This window comes from Urocampus carinirostris, chromosome 9 (genome assembly GCF_059441175.1).
Source record: "Urocampus carinirostris isolate Australia breed hairy pipefish chromosome 9, RoL_Ucar_1.0, whole genome shotgun sequence".
Classification (NCBI taxonomy): domain Eukaryota; kingdom Metazoa; phylum Chordata; class Actinopteri; order Syngnathiformes; family Syngnathidae; genus Urocampus; species Urocampus carinirostris.
The window spans coordinates 17,698,328-17,725,279 of record NC_142357.1 but is presented as its reverse complement, the minus strand read 5'-3'; the positions used below and the strand labels follow the sequence as shown (position 1 = coordinate 17,725,279).

At 40.4% G+C, this 26,952-nt stretch overlaps 1 protein-coding gene across 7 annotated transcripts; it reads right to left on the bottom strand.

Annotated features, from left to right (window-relative positions):
• Nucleotides 1-368: 368 nt before the first annotated feature.
• inppl1b (inositol polyphosphate phosphatase-like 1b) lies at nucleotides 369-26,899 on the bottom strand. 7 transcript variants are annotated; one of them, XM_088344728.1, is made up of 28 exons: nucleotides 25,976-26,899; nucleotides 23,482-23,545; nucleotides 22,298-22,328; nucleotides 21,866-22,007; nucleotides 21,525-21,645; nucleotides 21,286-21,426; nucleotides 20,789-20,867; nucleotides 20,634-20,711; nucleotides 20,407-20,547; nucleotides 19,524-19,638; nucleotides 19,341-19,441; nucleotides 16,504-16,606; nucleotides 16,196-16,392; nucleotides 14,536-14,653; nucleotides 14,358-14,454; nucleotides 14,052-14,190; nucleotides 13,819-13,918; nucleotides 12,657-12,745; nucleotides 11,318-11,399; nucleotides 11,135-11,224; nucleotides 10,938-11,054; nucleotides 10,660-10,748; nucleotides 10,489-10,576; nucleotides 8,320-8,472; nucleotides 7,861-7,942; nucleotides 6,721-7,522; nucleotides 3,332-3,447; nucleotides 369-3,028 (listed from the first exon to the last, which is right to left on the bottom strand). In XM_088344728.1, exons 1-28 carry the CDS (start codon nucleotides 26,034-26,036, stop codon nucleotides 2,935-2,937), a joined length of 3,630 nt encoding a protein of 1,209 aa, XP_088200854.1. In that variant the 5' UTR covers nucleotides 26,037-26,899; the 3' UTR covers nucleotides 369-2,934. The 7 variants fall into 7 exon arrangements, with proteins under 7 accessions (XP_088200854.1, XP_088200856.1, XP_088200851.1 ...); XM_088344730.1 differs by having other exon boundaries at nucleotides 21,866-22,004; XM_088344725.1 differs by lacking the exon at nucleotides 22,298-22,328.
• Nucleotides 26,900-26,952: the final 53 nt, after the last annotated feature.

The following is a 26,952-nucleotide window of genomic DNA, read 5'->3' as shown; positions in this document are numbered from 1 at the left end:
GGAAGGCAGCCCATTTGGACACACCTGTTTTGTTCTCATCAAACAGATCATAAAGAAATAAATGTATGAAGATGACTGGAAGATCCCTTTTGTTAATTCAACAGACTTTTTCTATAATATAAATTATTAATTGTTTACATGAGCGCTAACCATAAAACGGTCAACCAAAATATAGCTGTTTGTATTTTTTAATTTAGAGTGGATGCTGCAGAAGATACAAGTGCACAGATCAAAATGTCAGTAGCAGTGACACCCGATGCGGCAGACCACTGGTGAACAAAAACACACTTTAGAGGTATTTAATTTTGTTCTGGTCAAGGTGATGACATCATAGATCGAGCGGCTCAAGGTCAGTAAATAGACGAGAATTGTTTGGCTGTGCTTTAATCAGTAACTACAGCAGTCACTGTCACACTGGTAATATGTTACAAGTTCACGAGGTACACAATAGTGAGCGCTTCATTTTGCAGCCCCCCCAAATAAAAAAGGAAAATATGATTGAAGCATGACAATCTATGGGGTGATCGGGAGTGTTGCCTGGAGCTGCCCAATGGCGTACTTTGCCTATTCAAACAGAGGGAATATTATCTTCTGCGTTGACAATTCAACTGTGAGACAAACTGTTCTGCTTGCTGAAGCTTATTGAATGCACTTTACTTGTGGACAGACAGAGGACACAAATGCCGATTAGGTGAAATGATGCAAAGCGTACGGGACGGTAAACAGTGCTGAATCGACTTGACAATGTATGTGCAGTATGGATTAGATGCCACGGTGTATGTTTTACTTGTGGGAGCTTTTGCAAACTTGGTTAAAACAACATCATGAGGCGGCTAGAGACGACAAATAATTAACACTTGTTTACTGCGGATATACACAAAAAAGACGGGACCTAAAAGCAAGAATTCACTGACAGTAGAATATATTCCATTCACCCGTTTTTCATTGAATGGATATGTGGAACAACTACATCTTAAATTTGGGATGTTTATTACCGTAAATTCCGGACTATAAGCCGATAGTTTTTTCCCAAACGTTCAACCCTGCGGCTTATTCAGTGATGTTGCCAATTTATGTAATTTCTCTAACGGCCGCCAGCGGCGCTCGAGTACAAAAGGTAAGATTTAGACCGGTGGAATATATACGCCGAAGAAGACTGCAACTTCTTGGCTTGTGCACAGATTAAATTAGCGTAAACATACCCTCATCATGCAAAATGCAAAAAGAAAGGCACATCAAAAAATCCACCATCACCAATGGGTTCCGAAAAGCCGGTCTGCTGCATGACGGAGAGGAGGGCACAGAATCAGGAGTGGATTAGAGTTCAAGCGACAGTGACAGCGCGAGTCCGGCTGCAGGAGCGTAGGGCGACGTCTTTATGACAACGTTTCTTTCCGACAATGAAGAAGACGACTTTGATGGCTTCAGTTCTAAGGAGGAAGATGTGGACGGTTTACCGGGATTTTTACACGTACGGTATGTTTTTTTAACAGATCCGTTTACTGGGTTGCGAGCGTGTTGCTAGCGTGTTGCTACCATTAACTCCCCTGTCACATGCACCGTTTGGGATGAAAGTTATATTATTATTATTAAAGCTTTGAAAACTCGGTGTACCGTCTTTCTTTGTAAAAATGTGTAACCATGTATAATATGTATTTGCAACTGTATATTTTTGTAATGTATTTATTTTAGAGACTTATTCTGATATGTTTTGAACGGGCGAATCAAAAAGAAGGGGCAAAACAAGCGGGGGCTGACAGGAAGTGGAGTAAAGGTAAGACGTGTTTGTGGACGCGGTGGACAATAGTGGATATATTTTTTTCCTACCATTACCTTTGGAAATATACACTTTTCTCCTTGGATTACTTTCAATGGGACCCGGACTCTGCAGGTCTGCATCAAACCTTAAGTACCTGTATCATTTGCCGTTCATTTTGCCGGCTGTGATTTTCGGACTGTGTACTGTAATGAAGGACAAGTGTCGATAAAAACTCATATTGCTGGGATATGATATAATGAAATTGTGTGTTAAAAAATTGTTAAAACAATTGTTAAAACGTCATATTGTCAGATATAACGAAATTGTGAATAACGAAATTGTGAATATGCTTAATTGCTGTTAGTATTGTCGAGAAAAAAATGTTCAAACCTCACATTGTTTATTTGATGTTACTAGTGTCAATAAAATTGTTCAAACCAAAAAAAAATTCTGTTTCAATCACGGGACTTAAAGTGAGGTTTGGGTTAATTTTGTGTTTGTGTTAAATTTTTTAATGTGGGCGCATGCAGCTTATGTATAGGTGCGGCTTGTGTAAGTACAAAATTTGTTTTCCTCTTAAAATGTGGTGGGTGCGGCTTATAATCAGGTGCGCTCTATAGTCCGGAATTTACGGTAAGTACAAAACATTCAATAAGTCTTCAATGTACCATTTTGTCCTCGTTACTTTCAATGCAAACACAAAAAAACATATTCTGGTTGTTCCGAAAGTTAGACATGGAAGATCAGTTATTTGCTTTCATTACCACCTGTTATTGATGATCGATTACAAATCCTTTGGTTTGTAGTCCATCATTTTGGTTACATTTTGCAACTTTTCACTATACAAGAAACTAAGAGACAAGTGACATGACCCTGCTCTGATTGGGTCAAAACAACAACCACAGAAATGCAGCAGAAAGCACACAAATGGAGTGATGGAATTCAATTGTATTGGAAGCAGATGTTTTTTTCCTGAGCTTGTTGCTTGGATACTGGAAAAATCAAAATATACGAGTTGTACCTCAAAAAGTCTTGTATTTTGGACGTTTTGATATACAGTCGACAAAATGCCTCATGAGTTAACCTCACTCAGCATGAAACTTGAATGATGTTTGTTTTTTGGGGTGAAAATGTATTTTCTTCCCGTTAATATTTGTTTTTTCATTGAGTGTAGGTCAGTTCCAGTTTCTTGGCAGGTTCTCTAAGATTCTCCGCCGATGGAAAGAGTTGGTGACTCCTGCAGCGCGCAGATCATCATCTGTGATGCCACTGTGAAGTGGACAATTATTAGTTTACTGTGGCCTTTGTAAACAATAAAAGACAAAGGAAACTGTGGAAATGTTTGCGACTTGCTTGATAAATGACCTGTTCAACCAAAGTCATGACTTAACTCCTGTCGTTTGAAATTTACTCAGGACTCGTCCTGACTTGCTTGATTTTTGCCTCAAAAGGCACTTCCTAACATCTGCGGGATTGTATTACTGATGTATCACTCAGTGATGGACAAGAAACCCTAGCAGTGCAAGATCTTTCTAAACATATTGAAAGAAAGATAACATAGAAGAGTGTTACCTGAAGTAATCCAGATCATCCCAGCCATTGAGGCTTAGTCCCAGAGTGTATTTCTGAAGGCCCAGTGCACTGAGAAGCTCACAGACTGTCTCCGGAGCGCCTTGGAGCACAGATACCTGAGGTGAAGTAAAGCAGACACTGTTTTACTTTGTTTTTCTTAATTTACCAATAGGTGGTTCCTGTAATGTGCAGCCAAGGCAGGCTGGTGAGGCAATGTCTCACCTGTCATGGGAAAATATACAATCAAAAATATATTGAATGGTTATATGTATTTAATAATGAGGAATACCAAAACTAATGATGCTTTTATTTAGTTCTACTATACACTTTTGGTGCAACTGGGTTTACTGGGTCAAGGGGACCCAGCCGGGGTTGATCAAGTTCCGGTTTGTGCCTTAAGAGCCTGTAACCACATGTCTCCCCGTTTGATCCACAGCCATCTTGACGCCTTTTTCTGCTGCGTTGATGTTCCTGAAGGCTCGCCTGTTGTGGAGTCCCATCTCTCCCAGCATTTTGAGTGCTGACTAACCGGCAAATCCTCTGCCCCTGACCTCTATGGGATTGCACCAGGTCTTCCGTACCCTGCTTTGGCATTCGCCTGCCAGTTCCCCAAACTTGGCTCTCTTTCTTTCAAAAGCCTCCTCCATCCTGTCTTCCCAGAGAACAGGAAATTCCAGCAGGACCACTTGCCATGTTGTTTCTGAAAGGACTCTGTCAGGCCTGATTGTGGACACCACAATGTTCCCTGGGAAGTTGAGCTCTTTCCCTTCTTTCCCTAGTTCCACTTTAATTGCCAGTCTCATGCTGTTGCCAGAAGACCACTCACCTAACCCCGGTGCTGTTGTTGTTTCTCCCTTGCTCTGACAAAGGCAATAGACTGCCTTGGTGGCTGTTGGTTTTTGATGGTGGAAATCCCCGAGCTGATGGCTTTAACAATCACTTGCAGCACTTGGTTATGATACCAGTGGGAGTGTCCCTCTGCCAGTGTTCGCGAGCAGTAGGTCAGGATGTGCTTCAACGATTGGACCCTTTGGCAGAGTGGGCACAGCAGGTTCTCAACTGCCTCTTTCAGACAGGTCTATGCTCCTTATTGCCTCATTCATACTGGCCCGCTGCAGCGCATTTCCTCCACCACTGCCCAAACCTCTTTCTGGATAAGCACCTTTCCTTTCCCTGTGTTTGTTGTAGGAAGGTCTTGGGATACTACCAATTTCTGTCCTCGTGCCACTGCTCCAAACAGCACACTGTGCCACAGGCGGGACTCAGCCTGGTTGACTGCCTCTTGAGCGCACCACTTTTTGCCGGTCCTCACCTGTATGCCAGCCGAGAAGATTCTGCTGTCACTTGAGTCCCAGTACATCAGCACCTCTCTTGCTTGGGTAACCATAAACTCCTCTTTCAGACTGATGAAGGACAGAGTCGATTTGTTGTTCCTCCCGTACAGTGTGATTGCTGCTGAGGCCCAGGCATTTCCCTAAGAAAGAGCTAACCTTCCGCCCGAGGCGCTTGGCAGTGGTCATTGTCACATCAATGACCAGCAGTGGCTAGAGGAGTCAGGGCAAGATGCTATGTTGGCAAACCCAGGCTTTAAACTTTCCTGTTAGCCCCGACTTGTCCACTGCTGTCAGGCGGGCTCCCAACCCCTCTGAAATTGCATGGAGTGCTGTGGTGTCCTTTAAGGTGCTGCTATAGACCTCTCCTGGCTCTGGACTTGCTTGTCTCCCATTGATGAAATCTGGGTGTCTTTTTTATAAAAATGGAACTCGTCTGAGACCTTCCCCTTCCACACCACCAGAGACCTGCACTTGGATGGCATGATGTTCATCCTAACCCAGCTGATGAGGTGCTAGAGACCTTGTAGGATCCATCTGCTGCCCAGTACTGATGTTGGAGTTACAGTTAGATCATCCATGATAGCTCTGACGGGGGGCTGTGGCGTACCTGATTTAGTTAGTGGTCCTCTTCACTCCACCTCTTCTGACTTCACCGGCATGTTCTAAGCCAAGTAAAACAACACCACAGATATGGTATATCCTGTGATTATCTTAAGTCAATGTAATGTAGATGTTACAGCTCCAGAAGTGACTCTTAAAATGAAGCAGCTGTAGTAGTGCAAAATGAGGTGCTTGACTTAGTCTGGGACATGGTGTCGATCAAGTGAGGCTTCCACCAACTTGTGAGGGATAGACCCATAGGCATTGGCGAGGTCAAGCCAAAGGACTGTCAGGTCTCTTTTGCTCCTGTGCCTCCCGGATCACGAAAAGAAGTGATATGTCATATATTTCTGTGCTGTGTCTGCAGATGCAGAGTGAGGCACGCAATTCTCTTGCCTCATGGCAGACAGGGTTAGTAGGAACAAAGATTCTTATTTGCCACACAACTCAGCCCTAAACAGTAGAAATAGTTATAGTATTAGCAAGAGGACAGCAAGCCAATTCATCCACTATTTATTTCCTCTTCACATGGACTTTTTGTCACAACAGAGGTGATGCTTTTATGCAAAAGAAGCGCGCATAGACTTCATTTATAAGTTAAGGTAAGACCAAATATTTATTTTCTATGCTGTAGTTTGAATGATAAAAGTAAGATGTAACAAACTGAATCAGATGCAACCAAAGTTGTTTAAATTAGATTCTGCTTGGATTTTGTTGCTCAGGATTTACATACATCGACAATGTATAAAATGCAAATGATAAAGTTTTTTGCAGTTTTTGTTTATTGTTGATACGTTGAGTCTATGTATTTATGTTTTATGCACATAAATTGTCTGTGCGGCACCTTTACAAAGGCTGTTGGTAATTGTCAATGTAAATTGTCCCATGCAGATAAAAAAACAATTGTACAGTAATGCAAATGTAAAATGAAAACATTTCACACTGCAAAGGTCAATTTGACAAAAAAGAAAACTTGAAAAAAGGATTTTTTCATGTTTGAATTCAATGATCTTTCAAAAAGTGAAGCAACATTAGGGATAATAATCATAAAGTAGTTTTATTTTGAGAGTCCTGTTTATTGTATTCTTCTGAGCAGCTTAAGTCTGATGATTGGACTTTTTGAGATCCGTTTGTTTTTAATGACTGATGGTGTCACACAAAAGACATTTGTGTTCTAAAAATTTACAATATGCCATTGTCAAACAATATAACCCTGTGTGGTTTGTAGTTGTGGTACATGATATGCATTTAGTCTATTACAACACAATAAAAACAACATTTTTGTTTACGCAATCCTTGTGCCCCCCTCTTCAGGCGTGAACAATGAATCTTAATACATCTCTGATTTTTTTTATATGAAGTATTCATAATTCTTTATCTGCAAGTGTTGAATATGAATTCAAATAGTCTTGGTTTAGGTCAAAATGGATAAAAATACAACCACTGATGTCATACCTCATTCTCCCAGCTCTGGCATCTCTCTGTGAGCAGGACAGGACCATTCCTGTAGCAGAGCTTCGGGCACAGAAAGGAGGGACCGCCTTGCTTTGAAGGAAAGAAGTCAACTTCACTGAGGGATTTGGCAATTTGCAGAGCAGTAAGGGAATTGTCTCCTGTTGGCCCTGGGTGGTGCTGCTTCTGCTGCCGATGTTGTTGTTCTGCCACCCAAGAAGTTGGCCGACAATGTCCCAAAGGAACAGGAACAGGTGTGAATTGGAAAACGGGAAGGGCTTTTGTTTTACTGATGGGATCAGTCCTTTCAGGGAACTCCCTCCTGGCTTTTTGACGCATAATTGCAGACTGATTCATGTACATGTTCCGCAGATTCTTCTCTGGTAAAATAGAGTTGTGGCAAATGTTTTTTGTCTCGAATTTAGGCTTTGACGTGTTCTCCTGACACTGGGAGATACTTTTACTAGAAGGCGGAGTTATGGGAGAAGGTCTCTTGGCAGGAAAAAGCTCATAGGAGGAGTTTACTTGAGGCGTCTGATGTGGAGTGGGAGTAGTATATGGGGAAAGGATAGCCGGGATTTCAATCTCTGTAAAGTCCGCTCGGCAGAATGGTCTTGTTTTAAAAACGTGCTTTCCTGAGATTTTGGGGAGCTGCAGTGCCTCGTTTCCTGCCCAGATCACCTGCGAGTCCTTTTGCTGGGGGAGAACCTCCCCTATGCCCCGAACCATTGACACGCCCTCGAAGATGAAGTACGCCGGGTTGGTGTAGCTGCTTGGAGTTGGCTTGGGAGTTGCTACTAAGGATCTGTAATACATATATACTTCAGTCAAGTTGCTTTTAGTTAAGAGGATAGAGCCTACGAAAAAAAGTATAGCTCCGTATTGTCCAATTAACATAATGTATTTTGCAGATAAGGCGCGCTTAAAAACCCCAAATTCGCCAGAAATGTGAAAGTGCACCTTATAATCCAGGGCACCTTATAGTGAGGAAAATACAGTACTTTAAGGTATTTCAATAAAAAAAAAGATTATTGCTTTTGAGGCTGATTACAGTAGCTGAATTGCTGCCAAAAGTCTTTTTAGTAGACAAATACGTATGTAGCTGCAAAGAAATTGAACTGGAAACAGAAAGATGATGAATACCTGTTTATTTGGAGTTGTGTAGATGCAGGAGACATGTGTGCCCTGCACGGACCTTTATCATTTTTCTCAAAACACAGCCACTCTAAAAGAAGCAAACACACAAAAGCATTAAGCATATTTCAAAATGGGCATCCTCAATGTATGCACCATACAGTTTTGTCATGAGCGTGTAGATTATTACAACATGCAAGTGTTTGAGGGAGCTGACCTTCAGTCATGATACCATGTGTCCTTTCTCAGGATGCATCTGGTCAGGATCAGTCAATTGGGAGCCAAAAGAGGAAGCGGTAGTGCAAAGCCAAGCCAGCAGGGTCCATTGAGGAACCAAATAGAGGAAGTAATGTTAGTCTGACAGGAGAGAACAAGAAACGCAGTGCCAGTGGGGGTGAAAGCTGAGAAGAGAAAGAAAGTGCAAGCAGGCAAGAGACTGCAAGGGAGCTAGCATTTCGTCTAACCCACCATATGTCTTGGGACAGATTCTTCGGCGGTCTTTGGGCACGTGAATGCGGATCCGTCCTCTGATAGAGCCGATTTCTTCACCCCGGTGACTCAAAAACGTCTCAAACTGCTCTGAGGCGCCCACAAGAGAGCGAAGGGCCACACAGCATTCACCTGAAAAAAAACATATGTTGGGTCATGTGCATGAAACATTTTTTAGGTGCTCTACCGATTGACATGTTAAGAAAAAATTCAGGAATTTGATAATGTTATTTGGAATACTTGCAATGGAAGTAATACTTAATGGCACAGCCCTACTCAAAATGACAACAATGGTGGTCAAGTCACGGGAAAATCAATAAATACACAATTATAAAACTCTTAGCTTTCTCAAAAATGACATGGATGATTTAAGAAATGAGGGTCAAAATAAAACGGACAAGCCAAGGGAAGGGCTGATTAATTTTCTTTAAATGACGCATATCGTCTTGTGCGGAGGTCAGCAGCAAGCAGCTCTGGAGCCGCATGCAACCCTTCGGCGCTCTCCAGTGACTTCCTGGGACTTTTTCAAATATGTTTGATAATGGAAAATGATCTGGTTTCTGTAGGAGAACAAACATGGTACCTACCTTCAAATTTGGACTATAAGCCGCACCTTTTATCCCAGGTTTTCAACTATGCGGCGTATACACTAATGAGGTTAGTTTATGCATTTTTTTTCTAACTGCAGCCAGAAGCACCCGAGCAGTAAAGGTGAAAGTGAGACAGGTGGAATATATGTGTCGAGTTTAATGTGACTCCGCGCTTTGTGCATGAATAAAATTCAGTGTCAATCGAAAGGGTCGGGCTAACTACCTTAATGGGAATAATTTTACGAGTCTGTTTATTTGTAAACAGAAAAGATGTGGCGAGACAAATTGATTACAAATAGCAACGTCCAAAAAAGCAGAAATGTGTTAGGTGGATTCCTATATATCTGTTGGCATTATCGTTTGTTTTGGAGTAAATGTTTTACACGGTTGGATTCCATGGATTGTCCTTGATTTAACAAAGCCCTTTTCACAGACATTCAAAGAAGTTGAAAATGGCCAGGGGACACAATGGTGAGTTACGCTGGATTTATAGTTTTCTATCTTGTTTCAGACTGATAATGATGTTACTATGAGTATATTTTGAAATGAGTTTAAGCTTTCCAATGATATGTGGTATTACATATTTCAGTGACAGGTGACATTGTCCAGCAGCCCACCAGAGGTCCGGCGGAACGTTAATGGATTGAGGTACCATATATAATTAAAACTCTTTTTGTGTATTGTCTTTCTTTGTAAATATCTCATGTTTCAATTTGGGTAAATGTGGCTTATAGTCAGGTGCGGCCTATGTATGTACAAAATTATTTTTCCTTTAACGATGTACTGGGTGTGGCTTACAATCAGGTGTGCTCTATAGTCCGAATTTTCTGTACATTTCTAACATTTTCCAATGGACAGAAATATTTAAAGTAAGTATGTGTTGCCTCCCTTATAAGGCATGTGTAAAGCTTTTATTTTTTGTGGCTCTTTTAACATTTTGGGTTGCCAAACCCTGTTTTGTTGAACCCAAATGAACCTACTGAAAAGCCAACAAATATATTCCATTGTGGTCTTTTTCAAAAAACAAAAAACAATATTTTAAATGGCTCTTTCAGTATTCCCCTACCTCCAAAAGGCACAAAAATTGTCCTTGATATTAAAATCCTTAACTAAGCCCCAATAACATAAAGTACAAGGAGAAATAACATACAGTAAAAACAAATTCACAACAATTCCTAGTGCATGATACAATAATTTATCAATATCATCTCAAGGTCAAAGAAAACCACTCTGAGGGGCAGGAGAACTTTGACTTACAAAATTCAAGATAAACAAAAGGCAATCCGAAGTGACCATGCCGGTACATTGTTCAAATAAAAGACTCATTTCTACAGGGTAAGCTTAGCTAGACAATCAACAGCATGTTTCAGTTGTAACAAATAAATTCAGACCAAAATGTCAATATTTCACAATGACAAATATGAGGGAGTGGGAGATATTATTGTTTTCCTAATACAACACATATTGTCCAATAAAGGATGTGAAACATTCCATCATAGTATAATGTATAGTATATTCAGTGAGATAAATTCCTGGTGTATTAATAAAATGACCTTACCGTAAGACTCAAAACCATCACATGACTTGACAGACAGCAGAAGGTGCTGATCCTGGAGATATTCCATGCCAGACCTGTGCGGAAACAGCTAAATAAACAGTGTCAGGTTGGTTAGCTACAGCATTAGCAGTCACAAAGAAAAAAAACTGCCGGTGTCTCAAAGCCACAGACCTTAGGCAGTTGTTTGAAGGACCAGGCCAGTTTAAGAAAGCCAGGAATGTCGCAGCTTTGTGAGTCGTTCTCACTTGAACGTCGGATATCTGGTGACAGGATACAGCATTGCAATAAATAACAGCCAATATAAAGACATAAAAATATCATGGATCATTTTTTAAATGAATGTTGCTAATAACTTGTCTTAAGGACATACAAAATGAAGTTTAAACATTCAGGTATTGCACTGTCTTGGCAACCCAGACAAGGCCTCTTTTTATCGAAACATATGGTACCTTCAAGGCAAGGTGATGAAAAGTCAATAAAGAACTTTTCTTTGCTGGCTGTCTTCACGATGGCCTCAATGCCTTCAAGTTCAATCCAGGCTTTCTCCACACCCGGACTTGGATCTGCTTGACATAAAAAAACAAAACACATGTTAAGGAGAGCTGCTAATATTCTAACCTTGTGGAAAATGTTCTTAAAGGCGCACCTGTTTTGGAGTTGGAATGAGATGTCACGCCAACTTGGAAGGTGGCAAAAACAGGTGAATGGTCACTAGTAAAAATGTCATCCGTGCACCCTTGGTAAGAGACAAAATAATTTATTCCCACTTTATAAATTCCAGAATAATATTGTCTAATAAATCAGCTCACTAATATCTTCTCATTTTTACCGTATGCTGTGCACAACACGTGCGTGTCAGGGTACGACTTCCATAAAATCCTGTCACACCATGACGGAACATTTACCCGCACCTGAAGAAAAAGAACAAGTGAGTAAATCGTTTTAAAAAAAGGTGTTTCTTTTATTGGCAGTGCGCCCAATGATTTTTCTTTTTAACTGTGGCAAACATTCCTATTTGAAATAACGTAAATGCTACTTTAAGAAGGTGTGACAGCGGTTGATCAATTAAGGTCACCCTAACTGGGATTATTTGACATCAAATATAGAACTCTCATAGGGCTGGAAGGCTGCATGCTTAAAATGTGTGTTATTTTTAACCATTTATTATCATTTGGTAATACACATTTTAGAAATTTGAATGAATCGAGCACTTTGCCTTTTGGCTCAGCTCCTTTTTTACCACTACGGACTGGTACAGGGTCTGCATGACGGCAGACGCTGCACCAATCCGTCTGTCGACCTCCCGTTCCATCCTACCCTCACTCATGATCAAGACCCAGAGATACTTGAACTCCTCCACTTGGGGCAGGATCTCTTCCCCAACCCGGAAGCAGCATGTCACCCTTTTCCTGTTGAGAAACAGGGTCTGGGACTTGGAGATGCTGATCTATATAACGGCAGCTTCACACTCAGCTGCGAAATGTTCCAGTGAAAGCTGAAAATCACAGCTTGAGGAAGCCAGCAGCACCAGATCATCTGCAAAAAGCAGAGATGCAACACTGAGGCTTTCAAACCGGACCCCTTCCCCGCCAAGGCTGCGTCTAGAAATTTTGTCCATAAAAGTTATGAACAGAATCGGTGACAACTGGTGGAGTCCAACTTCCCCCGGAAACGCATTCGATTTACTGCCAACAATCTCAACCAAACTCTGACACCTGGCATACAAGAACCGCACGGCCCAGATAAGACTGTGTGGTACCCATACTACCGAAGCAGCCACCACGGGGCTCCCCGAGGAACACGATCGAAAGCCTTCACTAAGTCCGAAAAAAAAACAATTAGACCGGATAAACAAACTTAAATGCACCCTTGAGGACCCTTGAGTGTGTAGAGCTGGTCCTCTGTTTGACGGCCTGGACTAAAACCACATTGTTCCTCTTAATTCAGAGGTTCGACTTCTTGATGGACCCTCCACTCCAGTACCCCCAATAGATCCTACCAGGAAGTCTGAGAAGTGTGTTCTCCTGTAGTCCGAACGCACTCTCCAGCCCCCCTTCGTGAAAAGGGTGACCACTACCCCAGTCTGCCAGTCCAGAGGTACTGTACCAGATGTCCATGCGATGTTGCATATATTATATATTATAGGTAACACCTGCCCGCTTACTCACCCCTGAAGTCTTGTATTTTTGCCACAGGTAGCAGTCTCTGGAGCCTCTTTCATAGCGATAAGTGGGTGGAAATACAATCTTCTCTTCCTCTTAAAAAATAATTATTAAAGCAATTGGGGAAAAAAGAGAAAGAAATACAAAATTAAGAATTATTGTAGCAACAATGTAACAAACAGGTTTAATGAATGCAAAGGAACTGTTCGATTACACCAACCCCTTAGTTTTACTAGTATATAGCAATATGACCTCTGAGCTTTTTGGTGTTACCTTTGTCTTTCTGCAAGGCTTAGTACCTGGGCCCCTCCTTTGCAGTATTTACATGCTTCCACTTGGTGTTTTTATATACACGTGTAATCTGAATTCCCATTGCTACGTAGATGACACTTAACTGTATCTTTCATTGGAGTAAACTGCTGTGTTAATTTGTGGAAATCTGTCAGTTTAAGATGTGATATTTAAGGTTCTGTTGCCAACATACGTTTGCTTTGACTTGCCACCTCTTATTCTGATTTGATTGCGCCTAATGTTAATGCTCGTAGCCTCCCTTGGAAAATACTGGTGATTCCAAGAGCCAAGAAGAAATCTGCAGTTCATGAGCATTTTCCTTTTGACCCCAGTGCTATGGAATGTTCGGCCTTCTGAGATAAAACTGCAGCCTCAGTGGAATTGTTTAAATCTAGAATTGAGACACATTTACATGCAATAGCTTGAAAGTGATGTGACCCCATATTTTTTTTATTTGTTCTTGAGGGAGAAGGATGAGCCTGAATATTGCATGTTTGCATGGACTTTTGTGTAGGTTTTAGATCTGGGGATGTTGAGTTGGTGGTCTGTACAACTTTTTGAGTCTTTTTGTGTTAAAAGACCATACAAATGAATATGACTTGACAACCTTGACACAAATGAAGATGGACGCCAAATAGACGGGATGGCTCATCAACAAAGAGCAGTTTCCGCTACTGTAAAATACTATACATAGCCATAAATATTTAGTATATTATTAGTACTCAATACTCCAACTCAATACAACATTTTATTTATATCTGTACATTCAAGGAAACTGTGCGGGTCAGATGTATCGACATTTCGTTCTGTATACACGTGTACTAGAATGACAATAAAGTAGATCTGAATCTGAAGGAATCTGAAAACTGCTACTCACTAAAATATAGAAAGGCTTTCCTTTTGTGCCTCTCTCTGGTCAGCTGGTCTGCACACATAAGCTCCTCAAATTCCCTCTTTGACACGTGCTTCAAAATGTCCTGTAGGTAAGGGGGAAATCAGTCAATTGGTACCATTAATATTTGTGTTGTTACTCAAATATACAACTGGCATGTCTGAGAGGGACAACATATGGATGCATACAATGAAAGAATGCATAGATTTCATTTGCACCTGTACATCCAGGTCCAGTCGATAGTTGAGGTCTCCACACCAGAAGAGGTGAGTGAAGCGCAGGCTAATGTCGAAGGCGCCGAGATGTTTATCGCCTAGTGAAAGCAGCCTCAGGATGTCCACAAAGTTCTGGTTCCGCCTTAAGATAGTAAAAAATGCAACAAAGGTCAGTGAAGAGTGGATTGGGGTAAATTCTCTAACACATTCAAATGCCATTCTGGCATTCCCTTATAAATACATATTCCATTTTTTGCATGTTTTTAGATATTCTTAACATAATCTGAAAGGCAAAATTGATACAAGTACCTCAGAACTTTCTCACTTCCTGAGGTCAGATGGCAGTTGACAAAGCCAAAAGATGTTCCATTGATGTGAAATGACACACCAACGGCTCCTTTGTTCCCTGTCACAAAGCAACCCTGCATTTTATATTTGTCGTACAATACAATGCTTATATGTGAATTAGTTATCGAGTTGCCCTTACCCAAAGTGTTGCCAAGGCCGGTCTTCACACTGGCAGTGCTCAGATGGCTGATACGACTTTCATACTCTGACTTGACAAACACAACAAGGCGCATGTTCCAAAGGGACTGCACTGCCACCTACAGGAAAAAACATTACCTTACATTTAGGTCAAAAATGGCTTGAACGGCATTCAAAGGAGGTGGGCAAAATGTTTTAGTTGCAGTCAGCCTTGGTTTGAAAAATATACATTAAAAATAAAGTAATATCTCCCTTGTTAGAGCACTAAATTTGATCATTTAAACCCTCAATAGGAAAGGGATTCTTCAGAAGTGGTTTATTTTATTATTTATGAAATTGTTCATCTTGATTGATAAAATTACGGTAATTCAAAAATACAAGTACAGAAATAGTTAGCCAGCTATTTGAATGTTCGCTATGAGAAATATAGTTATATGGGGGCACACAAAGGGACATAGGATAAGAAAAACACATGTTTATCCTTAGTACTTTTTAACATATATGTTAAAATTATATTAAATGACTGATTAATGATTAAAAGTCAGTTTCTGCTCTTTATTTTCATTTTCTTAATAAAAATGTTTACTCGAGTCTCACTGTTTCACTGTTATTTGTCATCAATTATAGAAACAAAATTAAGCTTCTTTAAACTTTTACATTTACATATTGGTTCTATTTTATAATTGTTTATTTATTTTTTTCAATCCTGGTGAGTGCAATCATATTGATGAAAACAGCGCATTCACGACATCCTTTTCAAATAAAATAAATTTTGGATGATTTGTTTCCTCAAATGTTTTTTAGTTGATTAATAGTGGTAAGCAATAACAGTTTTTGGGAGTGGTGGTTTGCTTTGGTGACATCCAGTGGACATATTCTAAACTGTAGGTCAATATTTGACAATGCAGCTATTTCTTTTTCATTTTGCTTCTCTCAGCTTTGTCTAAAGGGCAGTGTTAATCCATTGGCAGGCTTGATCCATCCCACGGACCGTAGTTTGTCCAGCTCTCATTTAAGGTATGAGTCATTTCTGTTTTGTTATTACTAACAATTACTAACAGTCTTTTTCTGCTTTTTATTTTCCTAATGAAAATGTTTACCTGAATTTTGGAACTCCACTGTTGGATTTAATATATGTAAGTACTCTTTAAACTTTTACAAGTACACCTAGGTGCTATTTTATAGTTGTGTTTTTTTATTTCCAGGTTAGTGCAATCATATTACAGCAAGCACGTTCATGACTTTTGTTTTAAGTAAAGTGACATTGCGATGGGTTGTTTTTTCAAATCTTCTCTGGTTGATAAATGGTAGGCAGCAAATACAGTTTTGGGAATGTGGATAGCTTTGGCGACATCCATTGGGCATATTTTAAACTGCAGGTCATTGTTTGACAATGCGGCAATTTTTTTTCTTGTGCTTCTCTCAGCTTTGTCAAACGGGGCAGATTAAATCGGCAGATCTCGCTCGCGGAACGTAGTTTGTCCACCTATCATTCAAAATGTAAGTCGTTTCTGTTTTGTTATTATTCACGATTACCCCTCTTGGGGTGAATGAAACTAGCATTAGTCTATTCAATCATATTGGAGCACAAGGTTGCACACTCATAACACTCACAAGTAAATAAATAAATACGGTAATGCAAATTGGGATTAAATACCTACTTGTTTGAAATCAATCTGGGTGTGGCTACGAAGTGTCGCATGTATATGTTCTACCCATTCCTTCTCTCCCTGAGTGTTTTCTTGTGTGCCGAAAACGTAAATCTCATGAGGCAGTGATGCCACAGACTCATCAGGGGTGTGCCCCAAACCGCAGCAGGTGACCCATGACTGCAAGTTGCGAGGTGGAGTTGAACCACCTGTGGGCACAAAACAGTACGATTTATGACCCAAAAATGTTTTAGATGTAGCCAACAAGTGAGTGGTGATGTCAGGGCCCATGATTAAAAAAAAAAATGGTCAGGGGTTACCCATATTCCAGGTACCGACGAAAACAGAGATGACATCAGGTTCCCTCAGTTCAGAGTGTCTTGTCTTCATCAGCTGAATGAGTTGGCAAAAAGCATCGCCCTTCTGAAAAGTAACAGAAAAGTGTGTTTTTTACAATAAAATTAAATTTTGAAAACAAATAAAAGATTTAAAAAACTATAGATTTATAATTTTGGAAAAAAAGGCTTTGAAGAACAGTTATCAAAGTATGTGGCCCTCAGAAGCGAATAAATCATGCTAACTTCTCTTGATGTTCATTAGGCAAAACTATGAAAGTTCCAAAAACATAGTTTTGATGCAATATTAAAGGGAAACTGAGTAATACTTGACCATTAAATGTCGCTCTACTGTGTAGTGCAACTGAAAACGAGTACTACAAAGCACAAGGAATAATATAAAAGACTGAGACTCAAAGTGACAAAACTACACCATTTTTCTTCTCATTTTTTTGCCCAGCCTTTTCCAAAGTTTTTGTTTTTTAAGTGTACCTGTAGCAGCAAGATGGCGAAAACGTATGTCAGCTTGATCTTAGGGCCCGGTCACACAGCCGTTTGTGACTGTATCGAGGCTGAATCACGGCCAGAAATTTCTGCCTGTGAAGCAGACGCTGTTGGACGCTTTGAGATCGCCATACAGACGAGATACAGCAGTGCTTTACACGCGGTCGGAAATTCACACGCGGTTGGCAGCGCGAAAAAGTTTTGCGCTGCTCAAAACTTTTAGGGCCCGGTCACACAGCCTTTCACGGGCGTATCGAGGCTGGATCACGGCCAGAAATTTCTGCCCGTGAAGCAGACGCTGTTGGACGCTTTGAGATCGCCATATAGACAAGATACAGCAGTGCTTTACACGCGGTCGGAAATTCACACGCGGTTGGCCGCGCAAAAAAGTTTTGCGCTGCTCAAAACTTTAGACCACGTGTTAACCGCGGGCGGCACACGTGGTACACACGAGGTAATGACGCGGAAATGACGCGGAACGACGTGCTATGGCCGCGGCCAGGGCGTGGTTACACGTGGGTAGGACGCGAAATTTCAGCGGGTAATCGTGGGTGGGGCACGGTCATAGAATGTTCTGCGCCTGTATCGCGGTGTTATTATGTTAAATTAGCGTGTTACGCGTGTGACGGTCAAACGCCTTTCTCCGCGTATATACAGCGCGATTTGCCGAGCACACGTCAGTTGTGCTCGAGACGTCAAGGGGTGAACATGGATCCCCATCACCGTAGTGACCTCGTCTTAATCCATTTTTATTTCTTGACATTTCTTTTCATTTCATAACAAGATAATAAAATAAAAATGAAAAACTACTACAATAATAACATATTGGCTTCTTCGGTGCCATAGCTTGAAATCTTGATCTTCACGGGACTGTGTCTTGAGTGGTTATGATTTCTACAGCCCGGTGTTATGCGGAGAAATTCATCCCTGCCGAGATTTGCATCCCCTCGCTACTACAACCACTTTTACCTCATATTATCTCACTTTTATATCACTTTTAGGGAACATATAACCAAATCCACTTCGTCTTGCATTTGTTGGGAATGTAATACAACCTAAACCATTCCGTCTTTGTTTTGTTGTGAACGTAATCGAACGGTAATGCACACTGTATATAAATCACTTTTGAGAACTGTTATGCACTCTACCGTAAAGCTTATTATGCAGAAATAAGCTTTATGGTATAGTGCATAACAGTTTCAATACGAGCGATTTGAATAGAAAAAGGCAAAATAAACATGTTACCTGCTCAAAAGTGATTTGTATACGGCGTGCATTACCGTTCGATTACATTCACAACAAATACAAAGACGGAGAGGGAATGGTTTAAGTTGTATTACATTCCCAACAAATGCAAGACGAAGTGGTTTTGGATATATGTTCGCCATTAAATTCCATAAAAGTGAGATAAAACGAGGTAAAAGTGGTTGTAGTAGCGAGGGGGTGCAAATCTCGGCAAGGATGCATTTCTTGGCATAACACCGGCTCGGCAGCTTTTATACCCGTGGTCCACACGCCTAAATGACGCGGAAATGACGCGATGAGGAAGCGGAACAGTCGCCGGCGTCTGTTTTGCGGGCATACCACCGATGAACAGCGGGTTGGCCAATTTTGCGCGTTTTCCATCGCGGGCAACCACGGGCAAAAAAAAATCGCAAAATTTTACCCGCGATACAGACGCAAGCCCTAAGACTTATATTATGTAAAAAAAAAAAAAGATCCATATTTCTCGACCTCTAATTGCTTATAAAAAATATTGTTCATATTATTGTTCATGGGCAGCACGGCGGCGTGTGTGGCACAGTTCTAAGGTCGTGGGATCAAACCTTCCTGTATGGAGTTTGCATGTTCTCCCCGTGCTTGCGTGGGTTTCCTCCGGGGACTCCGGTTTTCTCCCACATTCCAAAAACATGCATTTCAGGTTAATTGGCCGGTCCAAGTTATCCCTAGGTGTGAATTGGCGAGTGAGTTGTCTGTCTTTGTGTAGCCTGCGACTGGCTGGCAACCAGTTCAGGGTGTCCCCTGCCCACTGCCTGAAGATAGCTGGGATGGGCTCCAGAACCCCCCGTGACCCTACTGAGGATAAGCGGTGCAGATAATGGATGGATGGATGATAGTTCATGTAATTTTTTTTATTTTTTTTTAACTACTGGAAGGCGCTAAGTAATATGCCATGCCTATTTAAAATTTAACCTCCCTGACAGATTTCAAAGTAAAGTTTCAACTCAAATGAATCAAGAAAGTTAGCTCAGTCAGTAGGTAGGGAACATTATTATGGTGCAAAGTGGCAAGAAATAAGAAAATATTGTAATAATTACCCGTGTACTCTCAAATATCATCTCCCGTGGTGCATTGTGATGGCTGTCGATCACCATGCGTACCTTGGCAGGGCTACTCTGGTATTTGACAACCTGAAGGACTGATGCACAAAATGATGGAAGACATTGGAAAAAAATATCCGGGCTTTTAAAGTCCAAATGAGCAAAGAATTAATTAAGTACCTCTGTCATGCGAGACCCGCTCAATATCAAACGAGGAGGCCTTCTTGTCAAAGAGTAGCACACCAGCATCCACATCCACAGAAATAGTCTGCCTGCCGTAGCGCAGCATCTTTACCTGCAAATGCAAATGCATTTCTAATGCAGTCAACAAGTCTGAAAAGTAGTGACTTTAAAGTAGTTTGCTCAGATACCGTCTTGTGGCATTATGCACTGTTGCACACCCACAGAAACGATAACAGAGGCTTTAAACATCCGTTGCCCCAAGATTTTTCAATCTTTGCTATAGGGCTCAATTCCTATTCCATTGCACTGAATTTACCCATCATTATTGTTATACTCTTTTGGAGGATTGCAACTCAAAATGTGATGAACAGATAAAATAAACAATTAGATGGGGAGTTCCCCAAAAACGTACTTGTAACAATTTAAGCAAATTTACGTGGCAGTAATTAATAGTTCGTTTTGGCCAGCATATATCTTAACATTGACCTGCACATGAATAGGACTTGATGCCACTGTTTTTAAATACAAGCAGCCTTCTAAAACTAATTAATATAAATCCATTTTAGTATCTAATAAGGTCCCCTTTTTTTAAAATGTTTCTTATTCTCACGACTAGGAAAAGTTTACCACACTACTTGGACAATGTCATAATGTCACAAATATGTAAAAATGGTCAACTATCCAGTGTTTTTTTTTTTGCTGACTGATAACATGTATCTGTCGTGATAGTTGGCCAAACTTTACCACCCAGAAAAAGAGAAAGTTAATAAATGGACTAAGGATTAATGTTAAATAAGTACTTGAACAGGTTGATGGCAATTTCAGTTCAAAATCCTTGATAGCGGTCTCAGGTATGTAACAATATAAATGCACAGTTAACCTGAAATGAGTGGACTGGAAGTTTCCGACATCCGTTTGTCTTGGTATTAATCGTAACAGCGGGCGATGGTTCTAGAGGTGAAGGATTTGGATGAACAGCCAAATTATGATTTGTTACCGCCTCCTGTAGAGCCTTCAATACCTTCATACACACAAAGGAGGTCCATTGTTTGTTGTTTGGTCAAGCATTGTCAACAAAAGTATTTATTTTGTTTCTTTATCACCAACCTTTCTCTCCAGAGATGAAAGGAGGTTGACCAAGGCAGAAATTTTAGCAAGCAAGACATCCATCTCCATCTCAGATCCCTAGTGGCATGAAGAAGCCACAATTTGTCAGATTGAAATGTATCATAACAGGGAGGGAGGACTTAGGGTTATCGCACCTGAGAATTTGTACACAACAGCGAGCAGCCAAAAACATTTGCCAAAGTTTCAAGACTTGAGAGAGTCAGGTCGAGCTCACTGTGGATCAGAATCAGGTGAGTAAATGTTACTACTGCTATTGCTACTACATTAAGTTAAAAAGTGGTTATTCACATTTTCACATTGAATGATACTTTCACCCACATGTTATTCCCCACAAAAAAACAGCAATCAATATGCAACAGTGAAAAAAAAAGTCAATTTAGAAAAAAATACTGAAAAAGTAAAGTCCTGTGATTACTTTGCAGATCTATCAAGTTGTAAAAATAGCACCTTCCTGACAGTGCTTATGAATATGAGCTACAGTTCCATTGCAAAGGCAGCCATTCTAGGACAGAGCTCTGGTAAATGTGTCGTTTAATATTAATACAAATGCTAACAGTGAAACCATTGTGTGCCATTTCCAGTCCACGTGCAATTTCCCTCAGTCGCTTAAATGTTACTAACAACTGCTGACCTGTTCAAGCCCTGGCAGGCAACACCCAAAGTCCGCTTGAGGTGAGAGAGGCTTGTCGCCCCTTTATACACATTCTCGATGTCCAGCGGTAACTTGCTGAAGAGATAATCATTGAGCAGTCCAATTACATCACTGGCAGTACTGCAAAAGGTAACAAGAAAGGTTATTAGAAGTGTGATATGCATTCTCCAGTTGGAGAGCATTACATATTTTCCTTCATTCAAAAATATGTATGAAACCTGGATGTGTTGAGTTCCTGCAACTTATCCAGGACCAAAGCCTGAGGTTCTGGTTTTGTCGGAGATGTCGTAGAGATGAAGGTGCTGATGGGGGCTGAACCTATAGGCGTCTTTTCATCATCTTCACATACACAAGAGTGAGCAATTGGAATCATTTCTTCGATGCAGCATATGTCAGTCTTTGAATTTCAAGGAACAGCATTGCAATTGAAGTACATTACTACCTCACATGGAAAGAAACGGTTTTATGAACTGCATGCACACAATGGATGCTGAAGTTTAATTACTTAGGCTTTTTCTCTGTACTATTATGTTTTTATCTCTAAATCCCAAGGGCCCACCTGAGCTCTCATCTCCAAAGTCGGTGTCACGGGGAACTGGGTAAAGCAAAGGAGTGACCAAGCCTTTGTGTGGATGCTGGTATCCAGTAACCAGGTCCTCAAGTGTCCGGAAACAGTTGAATTGTAGTCCATGTGTAGTCTGCTGGTACTCAAACACATAAAACCATCATTTTGCATGTTTATCATACATTGCACTTTACGTCCTATTAAATTATGTGCTAAAACATTGAATAGCAATTTTTTTCCAACCAGTTTTTATTGCTTGCTCTGCCCTATCAAATCAAAATTAAAAGTAGTTGTTAGCATATCACTAGACACAAAGACAAAAAACCCAAAACCCCCCTGAATAGAGAGAAGCAAATTTAATCACCCAAAGAAATGTCTTACAAGGAAGAGAATAATAGTTGAGATTGAAATCTGAGAACTACTGACCGTGAAGCAGAAACATCTCTTTTCCACTCTGCTGCTCAAAGGAAGATAGAATAGAATATAGAATAGAATATACCTTTATTGTCATTGTTACAAAATGGGTTAACATATTGTGACAACGAAATTGGGCATGACACTCCAGTTTCACACATTCACAGTGAGGTAAAAATGCCAAGAAGATAAAGGAACAGAGAAGATAAGGTTATAAAACAAGGAGGATAAGGTTAGTTATGGTTACAATTTACACAATATTTACACAAGAAATGTCGGCATGGAGGATGTTACATACAGTTTGGTAACGTAATACAGTTTGGTATGGTAAGGGTTTGTGCAATTATACGTTTGGTGCAAAAATAGTCATCATAGTGCAAAAAAAAAATTGTCAACATACAATACATTAAACTAAGTCTGTAAATGGGATGTATAAGTCAGTAGAAACAAGGTGAGTAAATCAAACCATGAAAGTAGACCATATTTTCCTCAGGTCCCTTTCAAGTTGGTGAAAAAACGATATTTGGTGCGAGCGGTCTGTATACAAATAGGATTTTAGCCCACAAAGATCTCTTGAAACCCAATAAAACACATTTCAAGTGTAACATGAGACTGGGCCCAAAATATCCTACTTGTTCACTTGGAAAAATGAGGAGGGGAAAGGAAAGCAGACTCAAAGAGGTAAACTCAAGAAGAGAAAAAAATGTGTCTGGGAGCTTTGAAAAATAAGAATGGAAAAAACAGAAGTTTTCATTTGTCACAGAAATGACTCCAAGGGATATTCTTAAAAATATCTCTGCCTCCAAAGTAGTTATGCCTAAACAATGTTCCTAGATTTAGCCAAAATATTCGTGGTGTGTGCAAAGACCTCGATAACAAAAACAATACAGAAACACACCCAAACACACCAGCCATTTACCTGTTGTGGGGTGAAAAATGTGTGACACTTGAAAAAAACTGAGCTGCTGAGCTCATCCTACAAGCATGCGGACACACGGTGGAGAAGCCGTTGACACGGCAAAGCTACGCACGAAGAGGAAGGACAAACATCTTCCTGTTCACCTTACAGAAAGAGTAATCTAAACATTGTTTTTTGGAAATACAAAACATGTATTTTATTACTTCAGCCGTTTTGACAATAGGGACAATGCTTTTGTTACAGTCAAGTGTAGAGCGTAAGAATAGTCGACACTCACCTGGACTGCAAGGAGGCCATCTGCATTAGGGAGGATGCGATATGTATGAACATGGCGTTGGAATCTAGAAAAGAACTCAAATATCTTAACAAAACAAAGAATTAGGAACCTGTCTTAAATCAGGCTCAGTTAACCATTGAGAACGTATACTTTATCAGATATTTACTATATCTAGGTTAGCTTTGAAGCTATTGTGTGTCATGTGTGTGATTAAATACAAATGTGTTTTGCTAAACTGATGAACTATAGCAGGGGTCTCAAACTTTGGCCCAGATGACGGATTTATTTTATATTGATTTTGAAACCTATCTTTTTACATCCCATTCTGTGAAAATGATCAAAAATATAGCAGTGTTTTTTTTAATCAGAGCTTTTCTTGTGGCTAACCTGACTTGGCCCAATCCCGCCTAGACCTTTGCTTTGGCGGCCTTCAAGTAAATTGAGTTTAAGACCCCTGATCTATAAGAAAGCATAAGACATTATTATTACTTAATCAAACTAAATTGCAATGAAAACAGTGCAAGAAAATACATTGTATGTTTCACATGTTCTACAGGAATGTTTTCTGTTATTCTGTAATAGACAATGTTTAAATACATCGGCAAATACTGTACTTAAAGGGAAAGAGTGTAATATTTAGTGCCTCCCAGTGGTAAAAAAAAAAACTTGCATTCAGTAAAAAAAAAACATTTGTTTGAATACTTGGCAAAAATACATCCATCCATTTTCTGCGCCGTTTATCCTCACTGAGTCGCGGGGGCACTGGAGCCCATCCCAGCTAATTTCAGGCAGTCGGCAGGGGACTCCCTGAACTGGTTGCCAGCCAGTCAAAGGGTACAGAGAGACATAAAACTTACTCGCTCATTCACACCTATGGACAATTTTGACCGGCTAATTAACCTGATATGCATGTTTTTGGAATCTGTGAGGAAACTGGAGCGTCCGGAGGAAACACACGCAAGCACAAGGAGGACATGCAAACTCCGCACGGGGAGTCTGCGGTAGCATACCAATGGTAATTTTTATGTAACAAATCATAAGTTGAAAAAAAAAATGGGTATTTATTTAACATAGGGGAATCCCCACTGAGTAAGTCACAACTATTTTTGTCTGTTGTGTTGTTGCTTGTTGTGGCACTGGTTTTTGTTTGCGTTAGACAACAGTGCCATCTCGTGCTCAAATATTACACACTGGGGCTTAAGGAGCTAAATATCATTTTTTATCACATGAAAGTTTGCCGAACTACAACTATTAATCACTGATTTAGTGTTTGTTTAGCTGACTACAATGCAGTGACCATGCTGATGTAATTTTTTTAATATATCAACATGTACTCGAAGATATTTTTGTATTTATTGCTTGTTTGTTGAGTTTTTATTTTATTTTATTTTTATCACTGTTTTATAATCTGTGTACCGCGAACTTGAGTGTCCTGAAAGGTGCATTGAAATAAAATGTATTATTATTTCTAAATGTCTCAAATTTAGTGGTTGCTATAACATTGTTATATGATGATCTACTTGGCAGATCTCACACTTTAAATAGGGTGATTCCCTACCTAGAATAAGCTAGTTCAGAGAATACTGGGCGATGGGGGTGGGGGTGTAGTACGGAGCGGATAGGCTCAGTTCTCAGGAATGTGTCTGGCAAAGGCTGAAGACCAGTCAGCATAGTGCGGTCAGAGGAGTTCCCGCCCTCCTCCGTGGGGCCCGAGGGAAGAAAGAAGCAGTATGATGGGAAAAGGAGAGTCTTTTGCCAGCGTTTAAAGCGCCTAATGTTGATAGTGGCGATCACTCGTATCATGCGAGTACAGACTATAAATTATTTTGTAAGTGGTATCACTCAGAACTGGTTGTGTAACATTACAGCTTTTAAACTCTGTCTTTTTTTTTTTTTATCTTAGCTACCTTTTTAATGTCATGCAGTCAAATTTGGTTCATGTGATGTAGTTCAAAATCTGTGACTGACGCATTCTGTTGAATACTACTGTACTACAGTTAAATTTATCTTAAAAAGCAATTTTAAAGGATCATTGTTAATGCCTCATCTAATAACAAATTACACCACTAAAAATAGTGCCTTTTATGCAAAATATGAAAACACTACTTGCTGTGATGGAATAATGTGAATTACTTCAATAGACTCAGAGATCACCCTATACAAGTGAAAATTTTAAAATATACATTTCTGGCAACTCATTTGGGATTTTTTTTTGTTACTGCTATAGTCTCTTAGCGATAAATTCTGAATATTTTGGCTTATTTATCTCGTTTCATGAAACGTTTTACTGCACTGATACCAATGACATAGACAACTCAATTCAATACTGGTCAAAGTATGAGAAACTCAAATTTTTTTTACTTCAGAAAAAGCGTAGTCTGCAAAATGTGAATTAATGTACCTTCCATGTTGTCCTTCCACAGTGGGCAAACACTTGTGTTACATCCTATTACATACAGTCTTTCCAACTATTTTAAGTGTTAAATATACTCACAGAAGGCACAGAGCATATGCTTCCGGCACAGATTCACTGTCTCTGACCAGGAAGCTTCCATCTTTCCCGGCACGTGCCAGCAGGTCCTCTGCGTGCACTCGGCTGATGTCACGATGATACCATGCTGCTGTTGCCATGGCAACTGAGGTTGAGAGAATGTTTATCGAAGGAAGTCTGCATGAGGAGGAAGTACCTCTGGAAAAGTGTCCCCCAGGTGCATCACCCTGGGTATCATGTCAAACTGTGTGAAAAACTACTTCCTAGATCCCCATTAGCTCTCAGAAGCATTGGAATTGGGCAGCAAAAACAGAAAAAAACATCAACCCATGTTTGGGAGGTGCCGTCCCTGTATACGGAGGCTATTTGGCTTTTTGGCTCCAAGGTGTGTTTTTCTATTCCAGCCGCATGGGAGAGGGGAAAAACAGTTTGAGCAGCCAACCAAAAAACAAGCCCTCCTCTTGTCCCCCACAAAATACTAAACACGCAAACAGGAAAGGTAGCATCAAGAACGACAAAACAACATATGTAGGCCTCTCACAAACGCAGGCGTACAGTGAATGTCTAAACCCTCAAAGAGGAAAATGTAGCAGCACAACTGTTTCAGATGAAACTCAGTTAGCAGACAAGCAGGCACACAGGCAGAATCCAGACAATTTCAAATGATTTCCCAGCTCCGCTGCCATATTAGGGAATAGGAACAGCCTCCCAAATGTTCAGCTGATGACTGTACTCTTCTTTTCCAGAGCCAGATTCCATTCGGAGGCAGTCTAGTCAGATGTGGCTTTCTCCTGATTTCATGCCGGTGTGTCTTGTCCGTGTCGCCCAGCGGTTATGCAGCGTGCTGACAGAGTAGACGGGATGTTAGGGGGTGGCAGTTGAACACAGGAAGAGACAGCCTCTTTGGAGTGTAGCACAAACGAAGGTGGCGACTCCACATTCCAGATGACCAAGACCATAGTCGAGTTAAACTTCACCGG